The sequence below is a fragment of the Lepidochelys kempii genome, chromosome 5 (genome assembly GCF_965140265.1).
Source record: "Lepidochelys kempii isolate rLepKem1 chromosome 5, rLepKem1.hap2, whole genome shotgun sequence".
NCBI lineage: Eukaryota > Metazoa > Chordata > Testudines > Cheloniidae > Lepidochelys > Lepidochelys kempii.
Genome location: NC_133260.1, coordinates 105,805,664 through 105,826,558, shown reverse-complemented (window position 1 = coordinate 105,826,558; position 20,895 = coordinate 105,805,664). Strand labels below are relative to the sequence as shown.

The window sequence follows — 20,895 nt, the reverse complement described above, 5'->3', positions numbered from 1 at the left end:
TGTTTGCATAGCTACCGCTGAGCACCGTTTTTTCTGGGCTAAAGAAGTGCCATGTATGTGTTACAGTGACATTCCTGAAATGAGTGGAAAAGTGACTGTATTTTTTAATTTGTACTCAATTTGGGCTGTGCTTGTACAACATCTTGAGGCTTTGATTCATTCCTACAAGTATTACCAGCAGTATTGTACTGGTTTTGTTTGTTGTAGCTCCCTCTGTTTTGTTGTGGAGTTTTGTAGAAGCCAACCCTTCCTGCTCCCTTCCCCCTCCCCCCCCAAAAATTCAAACATTGCCTGAGTACAAATTGAAAATATCTGCCACAAACAATAAAACAGGTGGAGTTAAGCTTCACTGCCTGGTTGGCGTCCCATGACATTTTCAGTAAATCCCAGCTTTAAGATAGTAAACAAGGACTTCAAGGAGAAATCCTTGAGGAGAGAGATGTTGGCGATGAGTGTCTCACAACATATGATCACTGAGAACCAAGAAACCTTTCTCCATCCCATCCTGGGGAGCGTTTTACCAGTTGGCATGGCTTCCTTGTTCTGTTTAGTTTTCCTAACTTCATAGGAAACTGCAAGGAAATTGTGCAAATTTAAGTGGAGAAAATTCAGGACCTGAATGGATTACTTGATTTCTCCTGTGCAAAAACTGCTTGATTACTTTCTGCAGCTGTCGGTTAGATTATAGACAGCGTCTCTTATGGAGTTGTTTTGGCCTTTCATGCGTTTGGAGAAAGGAAGTTAATCTGCGTGGTTCAGATTTTTGAATAGCTTATTTCTTCGAAAATCTTCTATCTTCCTAATATCATGAGATAGCTATGTTGGTCTCACAAAATAGATGAGATCTCCTTTTGAACCTCACCATAACTGTGAGGTGGAATTTCTAACATGGTTAATTTTATTCTTTGTGGCACCAACTGCAGCTCACAGGGGAAATGATCATAAGGCTTTAGGGACTCTAATCTATTTTACATAAAGTCCCACAAGGACAAGGTGATGTTACTGACTCTCCCTAGATTCCAGCCAAATGTGGCATTGGAATTACACCATAATTGCTCAGTTACTCTGCCAATATTCTTCCCAATATTCATGCTCATCCAAGTGAAGCACTTTTCCATAACTCTGATAGTACTGTTTCATACCTTTTTGTTTTGTAGAGCAGGCAAAGTCCCAATGAGTGTCCACTTGTCTTTTTGCTTCATTTGATACAATTACACGTGGGACAATCCATGTCAAAAAGAAATATGTCCAAATGGCTTTCTGAACTCCATGGCTCATTATTATGCTTTGGCAGGCCTACAGTACAGTCACTTTAAGCCATATTTAGTAGGAGGCAAATTGCAAGTATCACCGCCTCCAGTTGGTTCCTATCCAAGAGAGTTGTAAGGCAGCCACATGGAGCTCTGTGCATACATTTATGCAACAATCTGACTTGGACTCAGCATCATGACCATAGTGCAAGATGGTATTACAGAACCTGTTTCCAAGTCAGGAATAGTCCAATTCTCCCAGCACCTTGCTTCAAATTTGTATTGCCCATTAAAATGGTTCTATTGCTACTTACATACTTACAGTGATTTCCCTTTGTACATCTTATATCAGTATTTTTCAAAGACATCTTTGGAGCTTTTTAATATCCACTGAGTGGTCATTTATTACACCAGGTATCTTTTCAAGAAAAAGTTAATTACTCTGCTTTTATTCTTGTTCTCTGAAGATATATAATTACATTGGGTTACTATTCACTCTGACACATTTCTTCAGAGTGGGAGAGAAATTTTTTTTCTCCTATCCCATCTTGTCTTTCTATTTTGTCCTGTTTATTTCAGAGGGGACTAATGGTAGGTAATTACAAGCTATTAAAAGTCTATACAGGCAAATTTACATTTCCTGTTAGTTGTCGATCTACTTATTTAAAACTTAGAAGTCAAATCCTAGCTATCGTATCCAACAGGTTATCATAAGTCCAAATGGCTTTCTGAACTCCAAAGCTCCAATGTTTCCTTGTGGCACCTAAAAATCTGCAGAGGCTAAGTACTACAAACAAGTAAATTTTATTTTTGTTCTCTGATGGGCTAGTTCCTCCTTTTCTGTGACTGTGGCTGTACAAAAGAAAAGTACTTTAATTTACAATGCAGTCCTACTCTGAAAAATGATTATGAAAAACTATTATCTGTATGATGATGATGACCACCTTACTTACCACAGCTGCTCCCTGTGTGTATTGAGAATAATAGCTGATTATTTTTCTGACCAAAGAAGTGTGCACGACTTTTTATTCCTGCAAAGCCAGCACAACTATGGAAGAATGAGCTTGGATTCTGTTGTGATTCATGCATTCTCAATGGAAATCATAACCAAATATTTTCAAACTTGGGTGCCAAAGTTATTGCCCATGTTCTAACGGTAAAGACAAATTCTGCCCTCGTTTACACTTGTGTAACCCCATAGTCTTCAGTGGAGGTGTACATGTGTAACTGACAGTAGATTTTGGCCTGAATAACCCTTATGACAAATGACACATGAGCCAGAAAATGCCTCCTCCCCCACCCGCCCCCTCATCTATCAGATTCAAAGTTACATTTTGAGGGAGAAAAATAATCTAATTACTAGAAAACTGAGATAAATTGTTAAAAATGTTAATCGGCAAGAAAAGAAACATGGCACCTCAGGATGCCATTTTTGAAGAGTAACCATATAGCATAAATCAGTTTTTCAGTGTGTAAGCGCCTTCTTAAAGACAAGGATATGTTTAATAACTTAATTGCTTGCTAGTTTAGCAAACTTGTTTTGCATTTGGAATTATCTATAATGGCCTTAGCTCTTTTTTGGAAGATTTTTTCCCCATCTTGTATATAACTTACTTTATTTCATACATAACTTTTTTTGCCACAGTTCACATAAGCAGTTTCAGCTGGTATGTCTTTAGATCCAGTCCCAAATTTTTCGAGTACTATTACTGTAAGCCAGTTGTTCTCAACCAGGGGCGCACATACCCCTCGGGTTACGCAGAGGTCTTCCAGGGGGTACATTAGCTCATCTAGATTTTTGCCTAATTTTACAACAGGTTACATAAAAAGCATTAGTGAAGTCAGAACAAACTAAAATTTCATACAGACAATGACTTGTTTATACTCTTCTATATACTGTACACTAAAATGTAAATATAATATTTATATTCCAATTGCTTTATGTTATAATAATATGGTAAAAATGAGAAAGTAAGCAATTTTACAGTACTTGTGAGTTGCGATACTTTTGTATTTTTATGTGTGACTTTGTAAGCAATTAGTTTTGAATTGAGGTGAAACTTGGGAGTATGCAAGACAAATCAAACTCCTAAAACAGGTACAGTAGTTTGGAGAGGTTGAGAGCCACTGCTGTAAGCTGTTAAACAGGTGTCAATAGTCTACTTGTAGGATGGCAGCATTTCTGTGGTTTGTGTATCGTTTGTTTGTGTATAGTTTCTGAGGAACTTTGAAATAATTTAGGATAAAATGTAAGTTGGTAATATCATTATATTACAGTATACTTTTTTTGCTTTGTACCTATTTCTTAGTTCAACTGCATCAGTTAGCTGTTTAAGTTCAGTAATTAAAACAAAAGATAGTATTGTGCCAAGTACTGCAATGATGATTCAAAATATTCGAATAATAAGTATTGAACAAAAGAAATAAATAGGGGGTAACACTGTATAACTTTCCCCTTTAGTCCCAGGGCAACCGCTGAACTTCAAAGCAGAACCTGAATCTGAAACAAGCATATTACTTTCTTGGACCCCTCCCCGCTCTGACACTATTTCCAGCTATGAACTGGTTTACAAAGATGGGGACCAGGGTGAAGAGGTAAATGAACATTTACTCACCTTTTTTTTTTTAATGGAATAAGACATGAAAGGCTGCAATGGTTTAGAAGTACAAGCTTAGCTGATTTCCTGTTATATGAGAATATTGACATTAAATGGTTTGTCTGGCTATGCCGAAAGAATGACAGGAGACATTAGATATGGGTTTAATCAGGCCGCAACTTTATTATTAGATGTCTGGGACTAACCCGGCGGATAAAATGTGCAGTGCAGGTGAAAACCCCCACAATTCGCGGGTGGGGGGGGGAGAGGTGAGTGCTTTTTTTAGCGTCCCCTCCCATCCCCCTTTCCGTTTATGTCCATCCAGCAAATCCACTGCTGGGACCCTCCAATTCCAGCTAATTCTGGGGGAGGCTTACACCAGCTCCCTCTAGCAATTCCCTTGCCGAGACCTTACCGACCACCCCCACCCCCCTCGTAGGAGGGGTTAAGATGGACTATAATGATGGGGAGGTTGGCTCCCTGCTCTGCCAATCAGAGGAGTCCCGAACTTCTCCTGGCTTGCTCAATTACCAAGCACCTCTCATTATTTCCTTTTCCAAGCCATTTATTCGTTCTTTTGTGCCTTAATTTATGGAGTACCTGCACTGAACATCCGCTGTACACTTAAATAAAGAGTTGTGACATATGGCCTACTGCCCATCATGCAATGCATGAACAGAGCCCACCTGAACCTGCTGTGAGGAAGGTGAACCCCCCCGCCCTCCCCCCACTGCACCTGGCCAATATGGTGGTAAGGGAAAAATTCCTTCCCAGCCCCCCTTAACGGGGCAGCTAGCATAATGCCCACAGCAGATATAGCTAAACACCAGGCATATTTCTGACCTAAATAGGGAGGGAGGGTGGGTGCTAACCAGCTTGTTCCGAGTGAATGAGGGGAGGGGCCAGGCCCAGCTGACCTTTTTAAACCTCTCATTCCTAGGTGGTGATTCATCCACCATGCTGACTGTTTTTCCAGCAGTTTTACATCTCCCCTCTTCCCCCAAGCCAGAAAGCATTGTCCTCTTCTCCCGGCCAGCCAGACAATGCCCCCCGCCCCCCACACACACACAACATACAACACACTTAAAGTGCAGAGTGGTGATTGTTAAACAGAGCAACCAGCTTGATGGCAGATTCTGAGCACTGTTACCAGCAGGCTCTGTGGCTACTGGACAAGGGAAGCTTTATGGGTGTTCATGGAAAGGCAAGCATGGAGGTTGCTACCAGTTCCAAAGGGGTAAAGCTAGTTGAGGCTGTCCAAAACTGTACTGCCTCCAGGGCATGGAGTTGACAGACTTTGCCTGGCTCTTAGGAATGACACAGGAAGAAATTCCAGCCCCATTGCAGTTAATGGGGCCAGGATTTCACCCATAATGAATAGTTGTTTCTGTTAGTCAATTAATGAGAATCTTTTAAAACATGGTAATTGGTACTTTTCAGTGTGCTTCATGAAGAAAATACATTATTTCTAATCATAAGATGCCTTTTTTAGATGTTGTTTGCTCTTTATAAACAATTAGCATTTTAAATGTTTCTTTGGCTACACTAAATCATTCTTTTTTAAAAATAAAGTCTCTTTTTATTTTTTCTGTTCAATTGTATAAAGCTGATTTCCAATGCAAAGAATGAGAGTGGTGATCTCAGGAGACAGCGGGAGAGTGCTAGATATGTCAGTGCCCTCCTGCGTCACTATCTTGTTGCTGTTTTGGGAATACAGCAAAGCTGGTTACTGCTACTTCACTGAGTTTAGATTTATAGAAGTTCTTCACATGTACTGAAGACATGTAAGCACACACTGAGCAACTGAAAAGACTGCTAAGAGGAGAGTTCCCAGATCTATCTTTTAATTCCATATGAGATATATGCCCCTACCTAAACTTGCACTACATCCTGATCATAGGTCCTTGATAATATTTATAGCTTTAGAAGAATTTGCTTCTTAAGATTTTGAATGCAAATCTAACTACAGGCTAGCCTTAACTCCAAGATCACCCATCCCACAAAAGTCCAATTTCACTGGAGTGAGAAGTACATGTAGATAAGTAGATGAGGCTCTACTCATCTGTCAGTGTCCAAATATTCTTTTAAAATTTGAACACAATTATTTAACTCCTTTTAAACTGTCAAACAAAATTTCTCCCTAGCAGCTTGATACATTGAACTGCTTATTTTAAAAATTAATTTTTCATTATTTATTTATTGTGGATAATAGATTCACTTTCCTTTCATTGTTTGGTTCAGATTGCTTTGTTTAAAATGCTACATTCACATTTTTAAAAGAAGTTTTAAACAAATTAATCCCATTGATGATGATGTTATCAGTGTCTCAGAGGGGCTCTTCTCCTTAGACAACATTCTGAATAAGTATCTTTGGATATTTATCAATACGTCCAGTTCTCTTATTGCTTACCTTTAGCAACGTGTTTCTGTTGAGCCAACTACATCTTACCGCCTGCAAAGCCTGAAGCCAAACAGCTTGTACTACTTCCGTCTGGCTGCACGCTCTCCACAAGGCCTGGGTGCTTCAACTGCAGAAATCTCAGCGAGAACCATGCAGTCAAGTAGGTGTCTCTCCTTGCTTGCTTTATTTTGCTCCTTCTATCTACTGAGCAGACACAGCCAGATAAGCCAGTAAGACAGCAATAGAGAGCAAGAGTCTCAGTAACATGACAGCAAGACAGTGCTTAAGTTATATATTTATAATAGATAGGCTTAGGAGAATTGTTTTTGAATTATTATTGGCTTTTGCATATCCTTAGGAGAAGAAGCAGAACATCTTCAGAATGTCTAAAGAGACAACACTATGATGATATCTGTATAGCTTCTAGGTGCACCACGAGGCATACTAATGATCCTCCATGCATGGCATGCCTCCTATACAGTCCTGGAGCCTTAAAATTCCACTGGTCCAGCCTGGTCATTTCCTCCTCCACAGTGTGAATTCCATAAAATTCCTTTTATCCAGACACTCCCTTCCTACAGAACATGTACATTTGAAGGCTCCAGGACTGTATGCACTAACAGGCATGCTGATAACTATGGTTATTCTTTCTAAGTTTTGCCTAATGTTTTTTTTGACCAATCTTTGGAAGGTGGGCATCTGAGTTTTATAAGTAATTTTGACACACACAAGAAAACGACATTCTATTTGGCTGTTCATGTAAATAATAAGAGTAATTTATAGAGCTTATCTGAAAAAAAAAAAAAACCTGACGGGAATTCATATAGGAATTTAAAAACATGTAATTTAAAACTTAACTAAAGGGATCTTCTTCAGGTACTGAAGAATTGTATCCCAAAGAGTTGATATAATCAGCTGAAATTTACTTTGTGTAATTCTTTAGCTTTACTGCTCCATTTTCAAACTGTATTCCATCATGTATTTAAATTTTCTATAGGCTGATTGGTTCATAACTTTTAGTGAAGTAAGGTTATTTAAACGAATACTGCAAAGCCTCATTGAAATTCTGGTTTGAGTCAGTCAGCTCGAGCTATTGTATTTATACTGTCGTGCTTTGCTAGTGTTTGATGAGATATTAGTAACAATTAAGGTACCTGAAGAACTGTTGCTCTAGAGTTTGAGTGTTGTGAGTAATGTGAACTTCCTGAGGCATGTCTGTGGCATTTTAAATAAACACAAAGGACCCAATTATGCTGTCATTTGTGCAGCCCTTATCCAAGCATCAAGCATAAGGTCGTGGGACACTGTCATTTTAATTATGCAAAATCAGTATTTTGATATAGAAGATTTCCATTTCCTGGTTATGTAAGAATAAAGTAAATGGGACAGGGCCAGCATGATGACATTACACTGTGTGTAGCCTTTTTTATTTTACATATTCAGATAATACATGAAAAAATGCAAAGGTTATATATGAAAAGAAAGTAGTCAGACTTTTGTAAGAGATCCCATTGAAATCAATCACAAACTTCCAATTTACATCCATGGTATATGATCAGACCTAATAGATTTGCTTACTAGATTGCAGATGGTGTAAAAATCATCTTGCAAAATAAAGGAGAAATTGCATTTTAAAAAACGATTACACAAGATAGAATGGTTTGCATTTATTTTAATATAATGATTTTAAAAAATTAGAAATCTCTCATGGATACAGCAGAAATATTCTCTAGAGTTTTTTGTAACCTTCATTCTTGGCTTCAGAGAAAGCTGCTACAGGGATATCTGTCTGTCAGTATGATATCCTGAAGGAGTCTTTTCATTTCCTTTTATACTTCCTGCACAGATTCATGCTCTGTAGCGTAATGACCAGAATATCCTGTGTAGTTGATTTGTACCTTGATCATTGACATTTTTTTTAAATAAAAAAGCTAATCTATCCCTTCAACTCCTCCAGATGCTGGTACATTCTCACTTATTTTCCCCCAAGAAGGGTAGAATGCCACACTGAGGAACATCAATTGATCCACACAGAAGATCTGTGAGGAACCAAAAGACACATGTGTTACTGCAGTAGGTCACAGCAAGGCCCTATAACTCTTCAGCTTCTTTAATTATCTTTGATATGCCAAGAAGTAGTACCAAAAATCCATTTGTTTTTCCTTTAAGGATATGGGGGAGAAACTAGATTTCACACACACACAATCACACACACAAAATGGGCAAGCACTTTAGCTGTCTTCTTAATACGAGCTATATTTGATCTAAATGATGGGTGCTCATGTGAAGTAAGATACAGTATAAATTAGGAGCTTTGTATCTTTGTGCTTTGTTTTGCTAGGAAAGTCTTTTAGTAAGATTTAATAGCTATTTTGCTGACAAAATGTGCGGAGGTGGTAGTTTATTGAAATTATCAAAAAAATAGCTGGTAGGATTTAATTCGTCACTAGCAAAGGTGTCTCCAAGAGGAGTTAAAAAATATAACTGAGAGCTGATCTAGGGTAAGTACAAGGTACAGTCAGAATCAACAAGCCTGTCACTTTTTGTCCTGGTAGGTAAACCTTTGACTAAGATTTTCTTCATCTTCTATTGACTTTGCATGCTTTTATACTATGTTGGCTACAATAAATGTTTAAATAAATGCTTTCCATTTAAACATTATTTGTAGTTGACTTGATCTAGGCAGACTCAGTTGTAAAAAGAAAATTAAAAATATAATCTTTTTGTGGGGAGGGACAGGAGGGAAGTTTCAAAGGGGCTGGGAGTTTCTCAAGCAATTTCTAGCAATTATTGCAAGTTATCTGGAATATAGTGTAAGAGAAAAAAACTATTTGATGAATGTAAGACTGACTGTACAGTATAGGTTAAAATTTGGCAAGAAATACATACATAAAATAATCATTTAAAATGTCCTAACTTGCACTAATTGCAGACATTACAAGGGTAGATGAATAGACATATAAAAGCATCACGTTTTGTTTTTATTTGAAGAAGAATTTTAATTGCAGGTACGTAATATTATTTTGAGGCTTCATTTTCATGTATTGCCCCCACATCCTTTTTTATCATTTAGTTGGTTTATTCATTTTTAATTTCTTCACTTTAATAAGCCAAGGTGCATAAGATTATCTGATGTTTTGCTTTTTAAGTTTCTATGGCTTTTTTTTTTTTTTGGTTTGGTTGCCCTTTTTATTTATTTTTCTTTTTCTTTTGTTCATGTTTTTTTTTCAACCACTCCTATCCTTTCACTCAAATCCTCCTCTAACCCACTACTGAAATTAGAGCCATCAGCTCCTCCTCAAGACATTAGTTGCACCAGCCCCAGCTCCACTAGCATTTTGGTAAGTTGGCAACCTCCACCGGTGGAAAAACAGAATGGCATTATCACAGAATATTCAATCAAGTACATTGGGATTGATGGGGAAGATGACAAGCCCCATGAAATTTTGGGAATTGCTTCGGACACTACTCAGTACCTTTTGGAACAGTTGGAAAAATGGACTGAATACCGGATCTCTGTAACTGCCCACACTGATGTCGGACCTGGCCCAGAGAGTTTATCAGTATTGATTCGGACAGATGAAGATGGTATGTTGCCTCCACTACATCCGTTTGCACCTCTATGACTCTCTCTCGATCTGCTGTCTTTGTATAGGCTAACAGTATTCCTTTTTTCCCCCTGCTCCTCTTTCCCCCAAAATTGCTGTTATTGTCACCATTTGATTGTTTTAAGCAAAGGTCTACCTTTGCTACGTCAGTTTTGAATTCTTCTTTAAACACAAAGTTTGTTTGTTTGTTTTTGAACAAGTTGAAACTGCTACCCCTTGGAACCTACCCAGGTTGCTCTTTCTCCCACTCCTCATCTATTAAAAAAATCACAGATCTCATGGGGGGAAATCTTTCTGCATTTTTCTTGACTTTTTTTTTTTAACTCTTCTGTCTGATGAGCTTATGTCTTTGGTTTTTAAAAATGGCCTTCTTGTTCTTTGGTGCATTTAAAAAAAAATCTTTTGGAAAACTGATGCTCTACATATTTTTATTTTAAATATCTAGGTTGTCAAATGTCTTCCATATCCAAATAGAACAGAAGATGTCCCAATTATCAACCAGCTTTTTGTTCCATTGCAAAAAACCCAAACCCAAAACAAAAGGGAACTTTTTTTTAAAATCTTTTGGTTTTTTTTTATTATTATTATTTCAATTACAAAATATCTCTTTGTACTTTAATGCTTTGAATCGCAAAGCATCTTCCTTGGCTTTTGTACATTTTTACATGTTTTTCTATTTCTCTAATACTCTTTTTTCTTCCATTTTTTGCATCAGTCATGTTTTTTGATCTTTTCACTGAAAGGTAGAGCAGATTGGTTGAGCATTTTCATTTGTTGAACAATTTGTATTCTTCAAAGAAAACATAGTGGGTCTGCCCTTAAAGAGAGAGAGAGAGAAAGAAAAAGACTCTGAATGGGTGAGACAGGTGCCTGTAATTCTGTTTTATCCAATGATGTTGTTCCAGTTCCTAGTGGTCCTCCTCGCAAAGTCGAGGTAGAGGCTGTCAACTCTACCTCTGTTAAAGTGTCATGGCGCTCACCTGTACCCAATAAGCAGCATGGTCAGATCCGAGGATACCAGGTTCATTATGTGAGGATGGAAAATGGCGAGCCAAAGGGTCAACCCATGCTGAAGGATGTCATGCTGGCTGATGCACAGGTAACTACATTATTTTCTATTCTGTTTATAGGCTTCAGTAAAAATGCTGCATTTACAAAATACATATAAATAACTATCCATATTTTTTCCCCTCCACTTTGGCCTACAAGCTGACATGTTTTATTTCCATCTTAATAGGTTCTCCAGAATGGTTATGTTTACGGTTTCTTGTGCCAAATTCAGGCAGCCTGTGTATGCATACATAGGGAAAGAACCAGCTAAGTTTAGTGCAATTCTTTGTAACCATCTACAGGCTCCCCTAAGCCCACAGACTTCATTATCTGCATCCTCTGGAAGAGTGCCAAAGGGCATCTGGGCAGGTCATAGTCAGTGCCTTTTAGCATGTGTGGTGTCTGGTCCAGCCACCAGCTATTTCACACAGATAACTCCTTTTCCTGGGTGGAATAATCTGTTCAATGTTTTAGCGTCGGAACCAGAAGTAGGCAGATTAGATCCCTGCTTTGGCACATTTAGTCCTGCCTTGAAAGCATTAGTGTGTTCCCATCTCACCACTCTTATCAAACAAGGCCTGAATATTGTGTCATAGTTTTGGAACTCACTCATGTGTTTAAATTGCACAATACATCATTCAAATCAATAACTATCAAGTAAAATAAGAAGTCTGTTTTAAAAATTTAAGGTTGCTTCTGGTGCAAAATGCAGATGCTGAGAAAGTGGTTTGATCTGTTTTACAAATCATGGCATATGACAGAGAAATCTCTGTTCTGGGGCATGTATTTGATCACATCAAGATCAAAAGAACTTCTAATATTAGGATTCTAATGGTAGGGCAAACTTGTTCTTTGTGGATTTGGAGATTACCTGAATTATGCCACTGAGGTATACGCCTAAGGGAAAGCTATAAATGTTTGCACACCTCTCACAGCCTGGGCTCATTTTGTATATGAATAATGGGAAGTCATCAGATATTATCACCTTCATTGAAAGTAAAAAGTTAAATCTTAACTAGTTCTGTGTTTCATGTTAGTAAATGATGGCAACTCTCCCACCCCCAGATTTAATAGATAACTTGAAACTCTTTATATTCATTTTGTGGGGGACTGATCTCTTGTCCCTTCAATTTTGTTGATATGCCTATTTAAACAGTAATGTGCCAGCTCTCAAGAGGTCCATTTTCTTGTTTTACATCTTTATGTATTTATTTATTTGGCAAAAAAATTGTGCTCTCACAGTTTAAAGAGAATGAACCATAAATGCCTGTGGTTTATTATAAATTTGCAATTATGAGTGTGGCTGGGGTCCTAGTGGGGAGCCAGCTGTGGTCACTCAATTAGGGTGAACTGCAAAAAATAGGACCGACAATCCCCATAAAGCTGGTGGATATTCCAATACTTAAATTTACCAAGCCAGCATAAAACAGCTTCTTTATTATCTTACTGGTTACTCAGAAGTCCAAATAACACAGTTCCCTTAAAGTGATCCAGCCTCAGGCCTCCATCCAGGTACCCACGTCAAATATGATGAACATTTCTGTAAATCTTATTTCATCATATAAAAGAAAAGGTTCTATTAATCCCAAAGGATCAGACACATTACCTCCCAGGTTAATGAATGTTTCAGATCTTACCCAAATACATGCCACAGACAATTCTTATTAACTAAACTAAAATGTATTAAAAAAAAAAGAGAGAGTATGGTTAAAAGATCATTATACATACAGACATGAGTTCAGTTAATTGAGATTCAGATTCATAATAGAGACGGTGAGCTTTGTAGTTGCAAAGAGTTCCTTTAAAATTCAGTTCATAGGTCATAGTCCAAATCTCATATTCAGGGCGTATCAGCATAACTGAGACCTCAGTCTTGCAACTCAGACTTCCCCTGATGAAGTCTAAGTAGATCTGAGATGACAGAATCAAGGCCCAAGGATCTTTTATACAATTCCATGTCCTCTTTAACAAGTTGGGATTTCCTCTGGGAACAAAAGGTAATTTGGATAACTTTGAAGGAGGTCCATCCACCAGTACTTAGCTATACAAATTAACATAAGGCCATTTGTTGTTCCTCCACAATTCACAGTACATTTCAAAGAGAGATGAATACTGAGATATCCTGTGTTTACAATTCATTTAAATGCTAGGATCTTCTTTTGACCTCTGAATTATCAGAATACAGCATAGACAGGGGCTGTTGATTACATTGTCCACCTACTCATACATACACAAATTTACACACCTGTAAATACACAAAACCACAAACATTATCTCCCCACATGTCTTTTGAGGGTTATTTATTTTGCAGGACGTTTAACCCTTTCTAGCCATGCATCACAATGAGAAAGAAAACGATCATCCTCTGAGCTTCAATTCTCCCTTTCTCTTGCTCAGAGATCTGCTTTCAGGCTCTGTGTGGCCTCAGTTCCGACTCCATTTTAAACTGGAGAAGGTGGAGAGAAAGAGTGTATGCAATACTGGCACCCAAACACCATCCATGCCGAAGCCAAACTTGCTCTTTTGTAGGTATCTTTAGGGTTTGGCTCTTAATTGCTAGTTCCCCCGTCGGCTCATTCTAACCCCACTCACATTTATTTCCCTGAATGTGTGTTCTCTTGGCATATGCAGTGAAAAACCAAATGATGGTAACAGAGCTTCATTACTTCATTTCAAGTATGTATACATGTTTCAGTTATGAATCTAAATAGGGGCACTGATGTAATTTGGACAGGCTAAATTGAAATGAAAATGAATGTAGCCTTGTAACATAGGATTAGAAAAACAGGCAGCCTTTCATTCTATATCAGTGGCGTTCATTAAATACAGTCATAAAATATTACTGAGCAATAATTGCATTCAGTACCAGGGAATATGTCGTTCTTTTACCCTTCAAGGAAAGAAAAGTTACAATTTTTGTACCACCCCCGGTAATAAATATGGAACTGAAAATGCCCAGCCTCATTTCATTAACCTGATTTCAAAGGCCATTTGATTTTGCCAGCCAGTTTTTGGAGATTTTTCTTTTTTGTTTTGTTCTTTTAATTTATTTTTACTAAGAACAACAAAATTTCCTCAACCAGGCTACAAACCTCTCTTCATTTCTCTTGTTTTTCTTTCCACCATTCTTTACTCTCAATCAGTGGGAATATGATGATACTGCTGAACATGTGAGTAGTTGTTGACTGGTCAGACAAAAAGTGTGTGTTGGTTTTTTTTAACCTCTTTCTGTTTTGTAAATGTTTTTGTCATTTGCATAAATGCATGAACTAACACATTATTGAAATTTTCCTCACTTTTTTTTTCTTTGTTTTGTTCTGTGAGTTTGGCATGGTGCTGAAATGTACAACATTGTTTTGTGGTTTGATGGCTGTAACTAACTTTGCCTGGCAATGCAACCAAAGAAACTATGCTTTAAAAGAAGGTATTACAGAAAGAAAACCAAAACAGTTTGGATTTGCCTAGTAGTTAATCACCCCATTGAGGTTTTGTTGTATTCAGTATGTAGTGTGCTGCAGAAGTACAAGTTCATCTTTCTTTTTGTTTGAAACATACATCTGTTTTGTACACTTCCCAATCAAACCAAGAAAGGCAAACATCGCACAGTATTTATGGCCTAAGTAACGTGTTTATTACATTCAAATTGCCTTTTTAAATGACACTACTGTATGCATTTATTTATACTTGCATACAGTAGAATACACTGTACTCCAAATGAGGCTAGTGTGTTAATCATTATTTAAAAGAAAACTGTCATTTGTTTTGCTTTTATAGTTTTAAGTCATCACCATCATTTGTAATTGCCTTTTGAAAGACTGAAAGTGAAATGTCTTTGCAAGTGAATTTTCAGATTTGTTCTTTTTTATTGGAAACATTTCACCCATCCCTTCTCATTATTACCTAGAAATTTTGGTACTACTAACAAGTCACTGAAAATATATGGCCAGATTTTAATTTCATCTGTACAGTGTTCCTATCCTCATATTTTGAAAAATCCATTTACTGTGGACAGTTGGGCCCATAATTTTGCTGTTTACTTCTATGGTTGTTGCATTTGAAGATTACATGATTGCACATTTGCTATTTGTTCTTGACATCGAAGTGTGCCATTCCTTTCGCAATGCTTAAAATTAGTGTGAATCGATTCAGCCACAGAGAATTGAGAAGGAGTGCGGGTTAGTGGTTACGACTGAGAACTGGAAGCCATGATAACTGTGTGACTTTGGACAAAATAGACTTCTCTGTTCTTCAGTTTACCCATGAATCAGCAACAGACTAATAATGCTTATCTGCCTGATTGATGTATCAAGACAAAACTTTCTCTTGCTGCCTTTAGAGCAAGAACAAGTCTTTATTTCAGGTGGCCTCCATGTGTATGTATATGTGTGAGTGAAAAGGTCTCTTTTTGTGTGTGTGTGTGTGTGTGCATATACTACACCCTGTTCTTTGTATTGGTTGAGAATTGATCCCTTCTGTCACTGGTGTACTTTGCCTGAGAGCTCTGGGGTTTGCTCTAACAATGCTGATTGGGTGGTTCTTTGAGATTTTGAGTAGATAACAATTTGTAAAGCACTTTGTGATCCCTGGATGAACAGTGTTGTAACAAGTACAAGTTGTTGTGAAATTTATATGAAGGCAAATAGTGTTTCTGGTGGACTGTACTTAGTGTATTTTGAAATAGCTTTAAAAGTGTGGGTAAAACTGGAGCTCTCTGACTTATTGCTGGTGATTTCATACCTAAGTCAATAATGGCCAGTAAACTACTAGGTCAAACTGTGTTTCTTTTTTTTCCACTTGCATTAATTTCACAATAGCGATAAGACTCTCCAGGCAATGCATTTCAGGATGATGATTACACTCATCACATCATTCGGTCTTTGGCCTAAGCCATATAAAACTACCTGAAGCATGCTACTTAGAAATACCCTGTCTGTTTTACTTTAAAAAGCTGAAACATACTGCATTACAGAGTGTCACACTCATGAAACATTCTTCTGATACGCTCCAATGTGTATCTTCATTACAGGTAGCACAAAAGCATATGCACTTTATGTGATATGTAGCAATTGACTAGATTATTTTGCACTTTCTTAGTAAGGAATGAATTTTTAATATGTGTTCTTGTTGTTTTATTTTATCTCAGGAAATGATCATTTCTGGACTACAGCCTGAAACTACATACTCCCTCACTGTGACAGCCTACACAACAAAAGGAGATGGAGCACGTAGCAAGCCCAAACTAGTGTCTACCACTGGTGCAGGTAATATTTGGATACCCCTTTATCGCTGAATTGGCTGTCTCTCAACTTGCAATACTTGTTTTGATACACCTGCTGTATGGAAACTGTCTCTAGTGCAAATGAAGGTGTTTGTAGGACACAGGGAGCGTTTGGTTAGTAAGCAGATGGAGCTTTCTTCATTTGAGCCAAAAAATGGAGCCAGTCCACATCCTAGTCCCTTCCTAAATTCATAATGTAGCAGAAAAATGCTGTTTTAACTATAAACCTACTGCTAGATAATCTCTCTCCTACACCCCACAATATATTTTATAAGCAAGGGGAAAATCAGCAAGTGGGAAAAGGAGGATTGTCCTGACAAATGCCAACGAATCAGAGTAGACTGCAGGAAGCAGGAGCAAGAAATGTTCTGCCAAATGGACAGCACCCTCCTCTCCCCCATCCCACCAAAAAAAACCTTTGTGAGGAACCAGACATTTAAAATTTGAGTTCCCATAGTAAAGGAGAAAGGCAGTCTTATTTTTCTTACAAATGTTCATTTTCTTGGTTTTATAACATGGCCATAAAAACACTCCATACCTATCGTGATAAATCGTAACAGCCCTTTAATGCTATTATAAACTATCATAACAATAATCTATGGATTATGTAACTGTGGAAAGTCAAACTATATATATATATGTTATAACTACCCAGACTGAGCTTTTCAAAGCAGTCTAGTGGGTTTAGAAACACAACTTCAATAATTTCAGTGGCAGATATAGCCATATCTCCTAGACTATTTAGGAAAATCTCAACTGTAGTGAATAGATTGATCATGTAGTTGCATTCCAGCTTCTGCAGTACCTTCCATTCATTACTCGTGACTAATATCTGTTGGATATATTTTATCGAGGTCTACCTCTCCAATGAACTCTAGTAGTTCAGACAAAATGCAATCCACATCTGGACCCCTTCTAGTTCTGGTGTAAGTAAAAGCAAAACTTGATGCATAACGTTTTCCAAAACTCAGTTCACAGCTCTAATAAACACAGTAATTTCAATGATATTTTGATTAATGAAATTCATTCTAGTCTCTAACTATATTTGTATGATATGGAATGATAGAAGCAAAACTTCCAGCTTCAGCTGGTGGTGTCATCATTGACCATAGAAGGGCACTATCAACTTTGACTGTCCCAAAATTTTCTGCCCCTCTCCTTTTAAAAAAAAAAAGAAGAAGAAAAAATAAACTCTCCAGTCACTTGAAAAAAATCTATAACCTCTCCAAAACAAAGGCTTTAATGGAACTCTTCTGCTGCATGACCTTCCAAGAACAAACCGAGAGCCCCATATTGACTTACATCACTGGCATTGTCCCTTTACTCAACTTGATGCCATGGCAATCTAGTAAATGTCCACACCTACCAGCCCACAGTCTTCTGCACAAACAGGAACTCAAGCATTTTGCTGCTCCATATGTTTTTTTCCCTAAATGAATACCTATTCAGACACTATGTTAGATCTGGCTATGGTTTATCATCTGTAGTTAAGGAGGATTCTCATATAGGTGTTTAAAAAAGGGAGTGATAAGCATACAGACAGATTTCAGACCCTGCCTTTTCACAAGAATGGAGCAGGCAGATAGAGGAATGATGCACTTGTACTTTCCCAAACTCACACACCAAAGCAAAGCTAATAATTCTAATTTAAGGCCTGTCAACTGTTGACAGCTTTCATTTAACTGGGGGCTTCTACAAAGGAACTGTCTAAAAATACTACAAAACAAATTAAAGGCCTGACTCACTACTCTCATTTAGACTTGTTTTAAAATAGGTATCTCCATTAAAGTCAGTTGAGTTACATCACTGTAAAACTAGTGTTCCTGGGAGGAAAATTGGACTCTAAATGTTTCCCAATGAAAACTCACCATATGTGGAAAACTACTTTAAGGCAGGTATGAACCAGTTGGTGATATTAACTGTTTTACTATGTCTAGTTAGTATTTAAAAAACATAGTTTATATTTATATGCAGGGAAGGCTTGCAAAGTTTATTTCACAAGTGTGAGCCTCCAGTAACCTCAGTTGATAGTGTGGTAATGGTATTTGGCTAAGGTCTCCATTCCAGAATATACTTTCCATACTATATTCAGTTTCCTGTTTTATATCCATTGTTAGTATCAGTAATCATATTTCTATAAAGTCTTTATACAAACAAGTTACTGTCACAAGTCAAAGTATTTAAATATTTCTTCATGATTAAAATAATACCCTTGCCAGTAGCTCGAAAAAAAGTGTCTTCAGCTTTATTGGTACCTATGATAGCCATATAAATTGTTTTTACAGCTATGTATTTTACAGTTTATCATGAATTGCAAAAGTGCAGTGCAGCTGAATTTTACTAATGCACACTTCACTAACTGCATACCTCATTATTTGCATACAAAAGCTGTCAATCTTCCTTCACTTCTCTGCAAAGATTTGATAACAGCTTGCTCTAGCGAGGTCTCATATTACGAAGATTTCATTCATTGTATCAAACATGATGCGGAACTTCTACTGATGTACTACAAAGTATCACCATATATAACTAAGACAAAACTAGATATATCAAATAAACAAAGTACACTCAGAGTCATTATACTCACTATATATAGATAGATATTTTGCTGTGGTTGTTCACTAATCTAAAATATTTAGTAATCGTTTCAGTGGGGCTTGCTTATGCCAGTGATGAATTTAGCCCCAAATGTTTAAAATGAGTTACTATACAGGAACAAAAGGAATGTTACTATTTTATCAAGGGACTGAAGTACAGGAGAGAACTGGAAGTACTTTCCAGTCAAATTTCACTTGCCATATTCACAGTCACTCTCCTGTCAGGCCCCTTGTTCTTTAGTTTTCTTTCTGTTTTTGTTTTGTCCTCCTCACTGCTCCCTCTTTTACTTCATTCTGTCACTCAGTCCTTCTGCAGTTCTTTCTCAATGTCCGAATTCACACTCATTGTGCATATCACTGTCCTTGCCATTTCCCTCCAACAGGAACCTTTTAGTTGGTCTTTGGCTTGCTCCAAATACAGTGGCAACCATTCTGTTCTCGTCCATAATCCTGTGATTCCCCAGTTTACCTGGTTCTCAGCACTGCAAGCTCCATTTGTTTCACCCCCAACATCAATGCCACTCCTGAGTATGACTAAGGTGCTTCAGTCCCCACCACGTATGAGGGATATAATTCAGGCAGAGCAGGTTGTAGGGGAGCCTATCAGAGGTGAGACACTACAACAGTGTAAAAGCAGAGTGAGTAGTTGTACAAGCCAGGGGATCAGAGTGACACACAATTCAGCTTAGTACTTACATGTTGTGAAAATTAAAATAAACCTCATCAGTTGTGCATATCAGACTATTATATCTTTTACCTCGTGGTTTTGGTGACATACTAAATATAGCACCTTTGCTCTGAACAGGCCTGATTCTCCCCTCACTTACATCAGTGTAAATCACTGATGTCGTAATACTTTTATTAGTCAGGTCCAAAATGTATATTACCAACCAAAAGCCTTGATAAAATTTGAGCCTTGTTATCATACACGATATAAGGTGAATGGCGAGTCTGAGGCAGCGCTGTTGCTTCTCGGGGACCCTGTGCTGCAGTACGTGCAGCATCTCATCACACCAGCACAAGTCCATAATTGTTTAGGTTCATTCTTAATGCAGAACAAAATGCTTGGCTTTGTGGAAATATACAGTTTGGACTAAATTTTGTCTGTGCCCAGTTATGCTTTCTCAATTGAAACTAGAGCTTTATCAGTGCCCCTGCTTTTGAAAAGGTTTGCTCCAAAAGAGGAGTTAATTTACAAGATGTCGTGCAACTCATATGCTGTACAGCATCTGACACTGTTCCTGGGTAAGTTTGCTAAAGGCAACTTCCAGAAGCTTCTGTTGTCAGTGTTCTGCTCTTAGGCTGTGCTCAGCCAAAGAAAGCATGCTCTGACCTTGTAATGGTTGTGAGGTAACTAAGCCTTTCAGTGACACCCTGCTGGATGGTTATGGAGCTGCAATTCATTAGAAATTCAGAGAATGTCTCCTTCATAGGTACATGAATTTCATTTAGACCTTACTAAACACAAATATTACGGGATGAAGTCATCTCTGGATGCAGTCACTATTGTTCAGTATAATCACTGGGAAACTGTAGTTCCCAAAAGACCTGACAAAATTCTGCATTTTCACCATTGGGGCTATAATAAATATAAGTCATGACAGTTAGATACTTTTAGGAACATTTTGCCTTAAAGATTTCTAGTAAAAAGAAACTAGAAAAAAGTTTTCATTTTTTAAAAATTATTGAATTATTAACTGAAGAGGAGACCCTAGAGTACATGTTATCATATGAAGATATAATGGGTATGTGTTGCTCTTGCCATTAGACAATATAGATGAATTTTTATTTTTTTTTATTCTTTTTTTAGTGGTTAGGCAAACATTGCTGGCTTTTCTATTCTGCTCAAGAACTAGCTCTAATTCTTACCTCTTTTATACAGGCACCACCAATCAAACTTAAAAGAAATAGTCTTAAATGTGAGGGCTGCCACAAGAATAAAAACAATTTATGGCATAAATAATTTCGTGACAGCTTCCAGCAACCTCTCCTCTAAAAATCTGAAGGAGTTATTGTACTATTTTTGTGGGCTCTTCTCCTCTTGCTTATGGTCCATTGGCTTCAATAATAGTTATAATACAACGAAAAATATGGCCTACGATAGCATCCACAGT

General features: G+C 37.5%; 1 protein-coding gene across 44 annotated transcripts in view; it reads left to right on the top strand.

Annotated features, from left to right (window-relative positions):
* Positions 1–20,895, top strand: part of PTPRD (protein tyrosine phosphatase receptor type D) — a 1,705,510-nt gene that overhangs the window by 1,537,493 nt on the left and 147,122 nt on the right. For 22 of the 44 annotated variants that reach the window (XR_012159111.1, XM_073345355.1, XM_073345353.1 and 19 more), the window contains 6 exons: positions 3,712–3,845; positions 6,264–6,408; positions 9,531–9,836; positions 10,762–10,955; positions 14,050–14,076; positions 16,050–16,167. Coding sequence is in view for 43 of the 44 variants with exons in the window: in XM_073345355.1 (XP_073201456.1) it covers positions 3,712–3,845; positions 6,264–6,408; positions 9,531–9,836; positions 10,762–10,955; positions 14,050–14,076; positions 16,050–16,167 (924 nt within the window). In the remaining variant the exon portion in view is untranslated. The remainder of the gene's footprint in view (positions 1–3,711; positions 3,846–6,263; positions 6,409–9,530; positions 9,837–10,761; positions 10,956–14,049; positions 14,077–16,049; positions 16,168–20,895) is intronic. The other 22 variants (XM_073345377.1, XM_073345376.1, XM_073345379.1 and 19 more) reach the window with 4 other exon arrangements.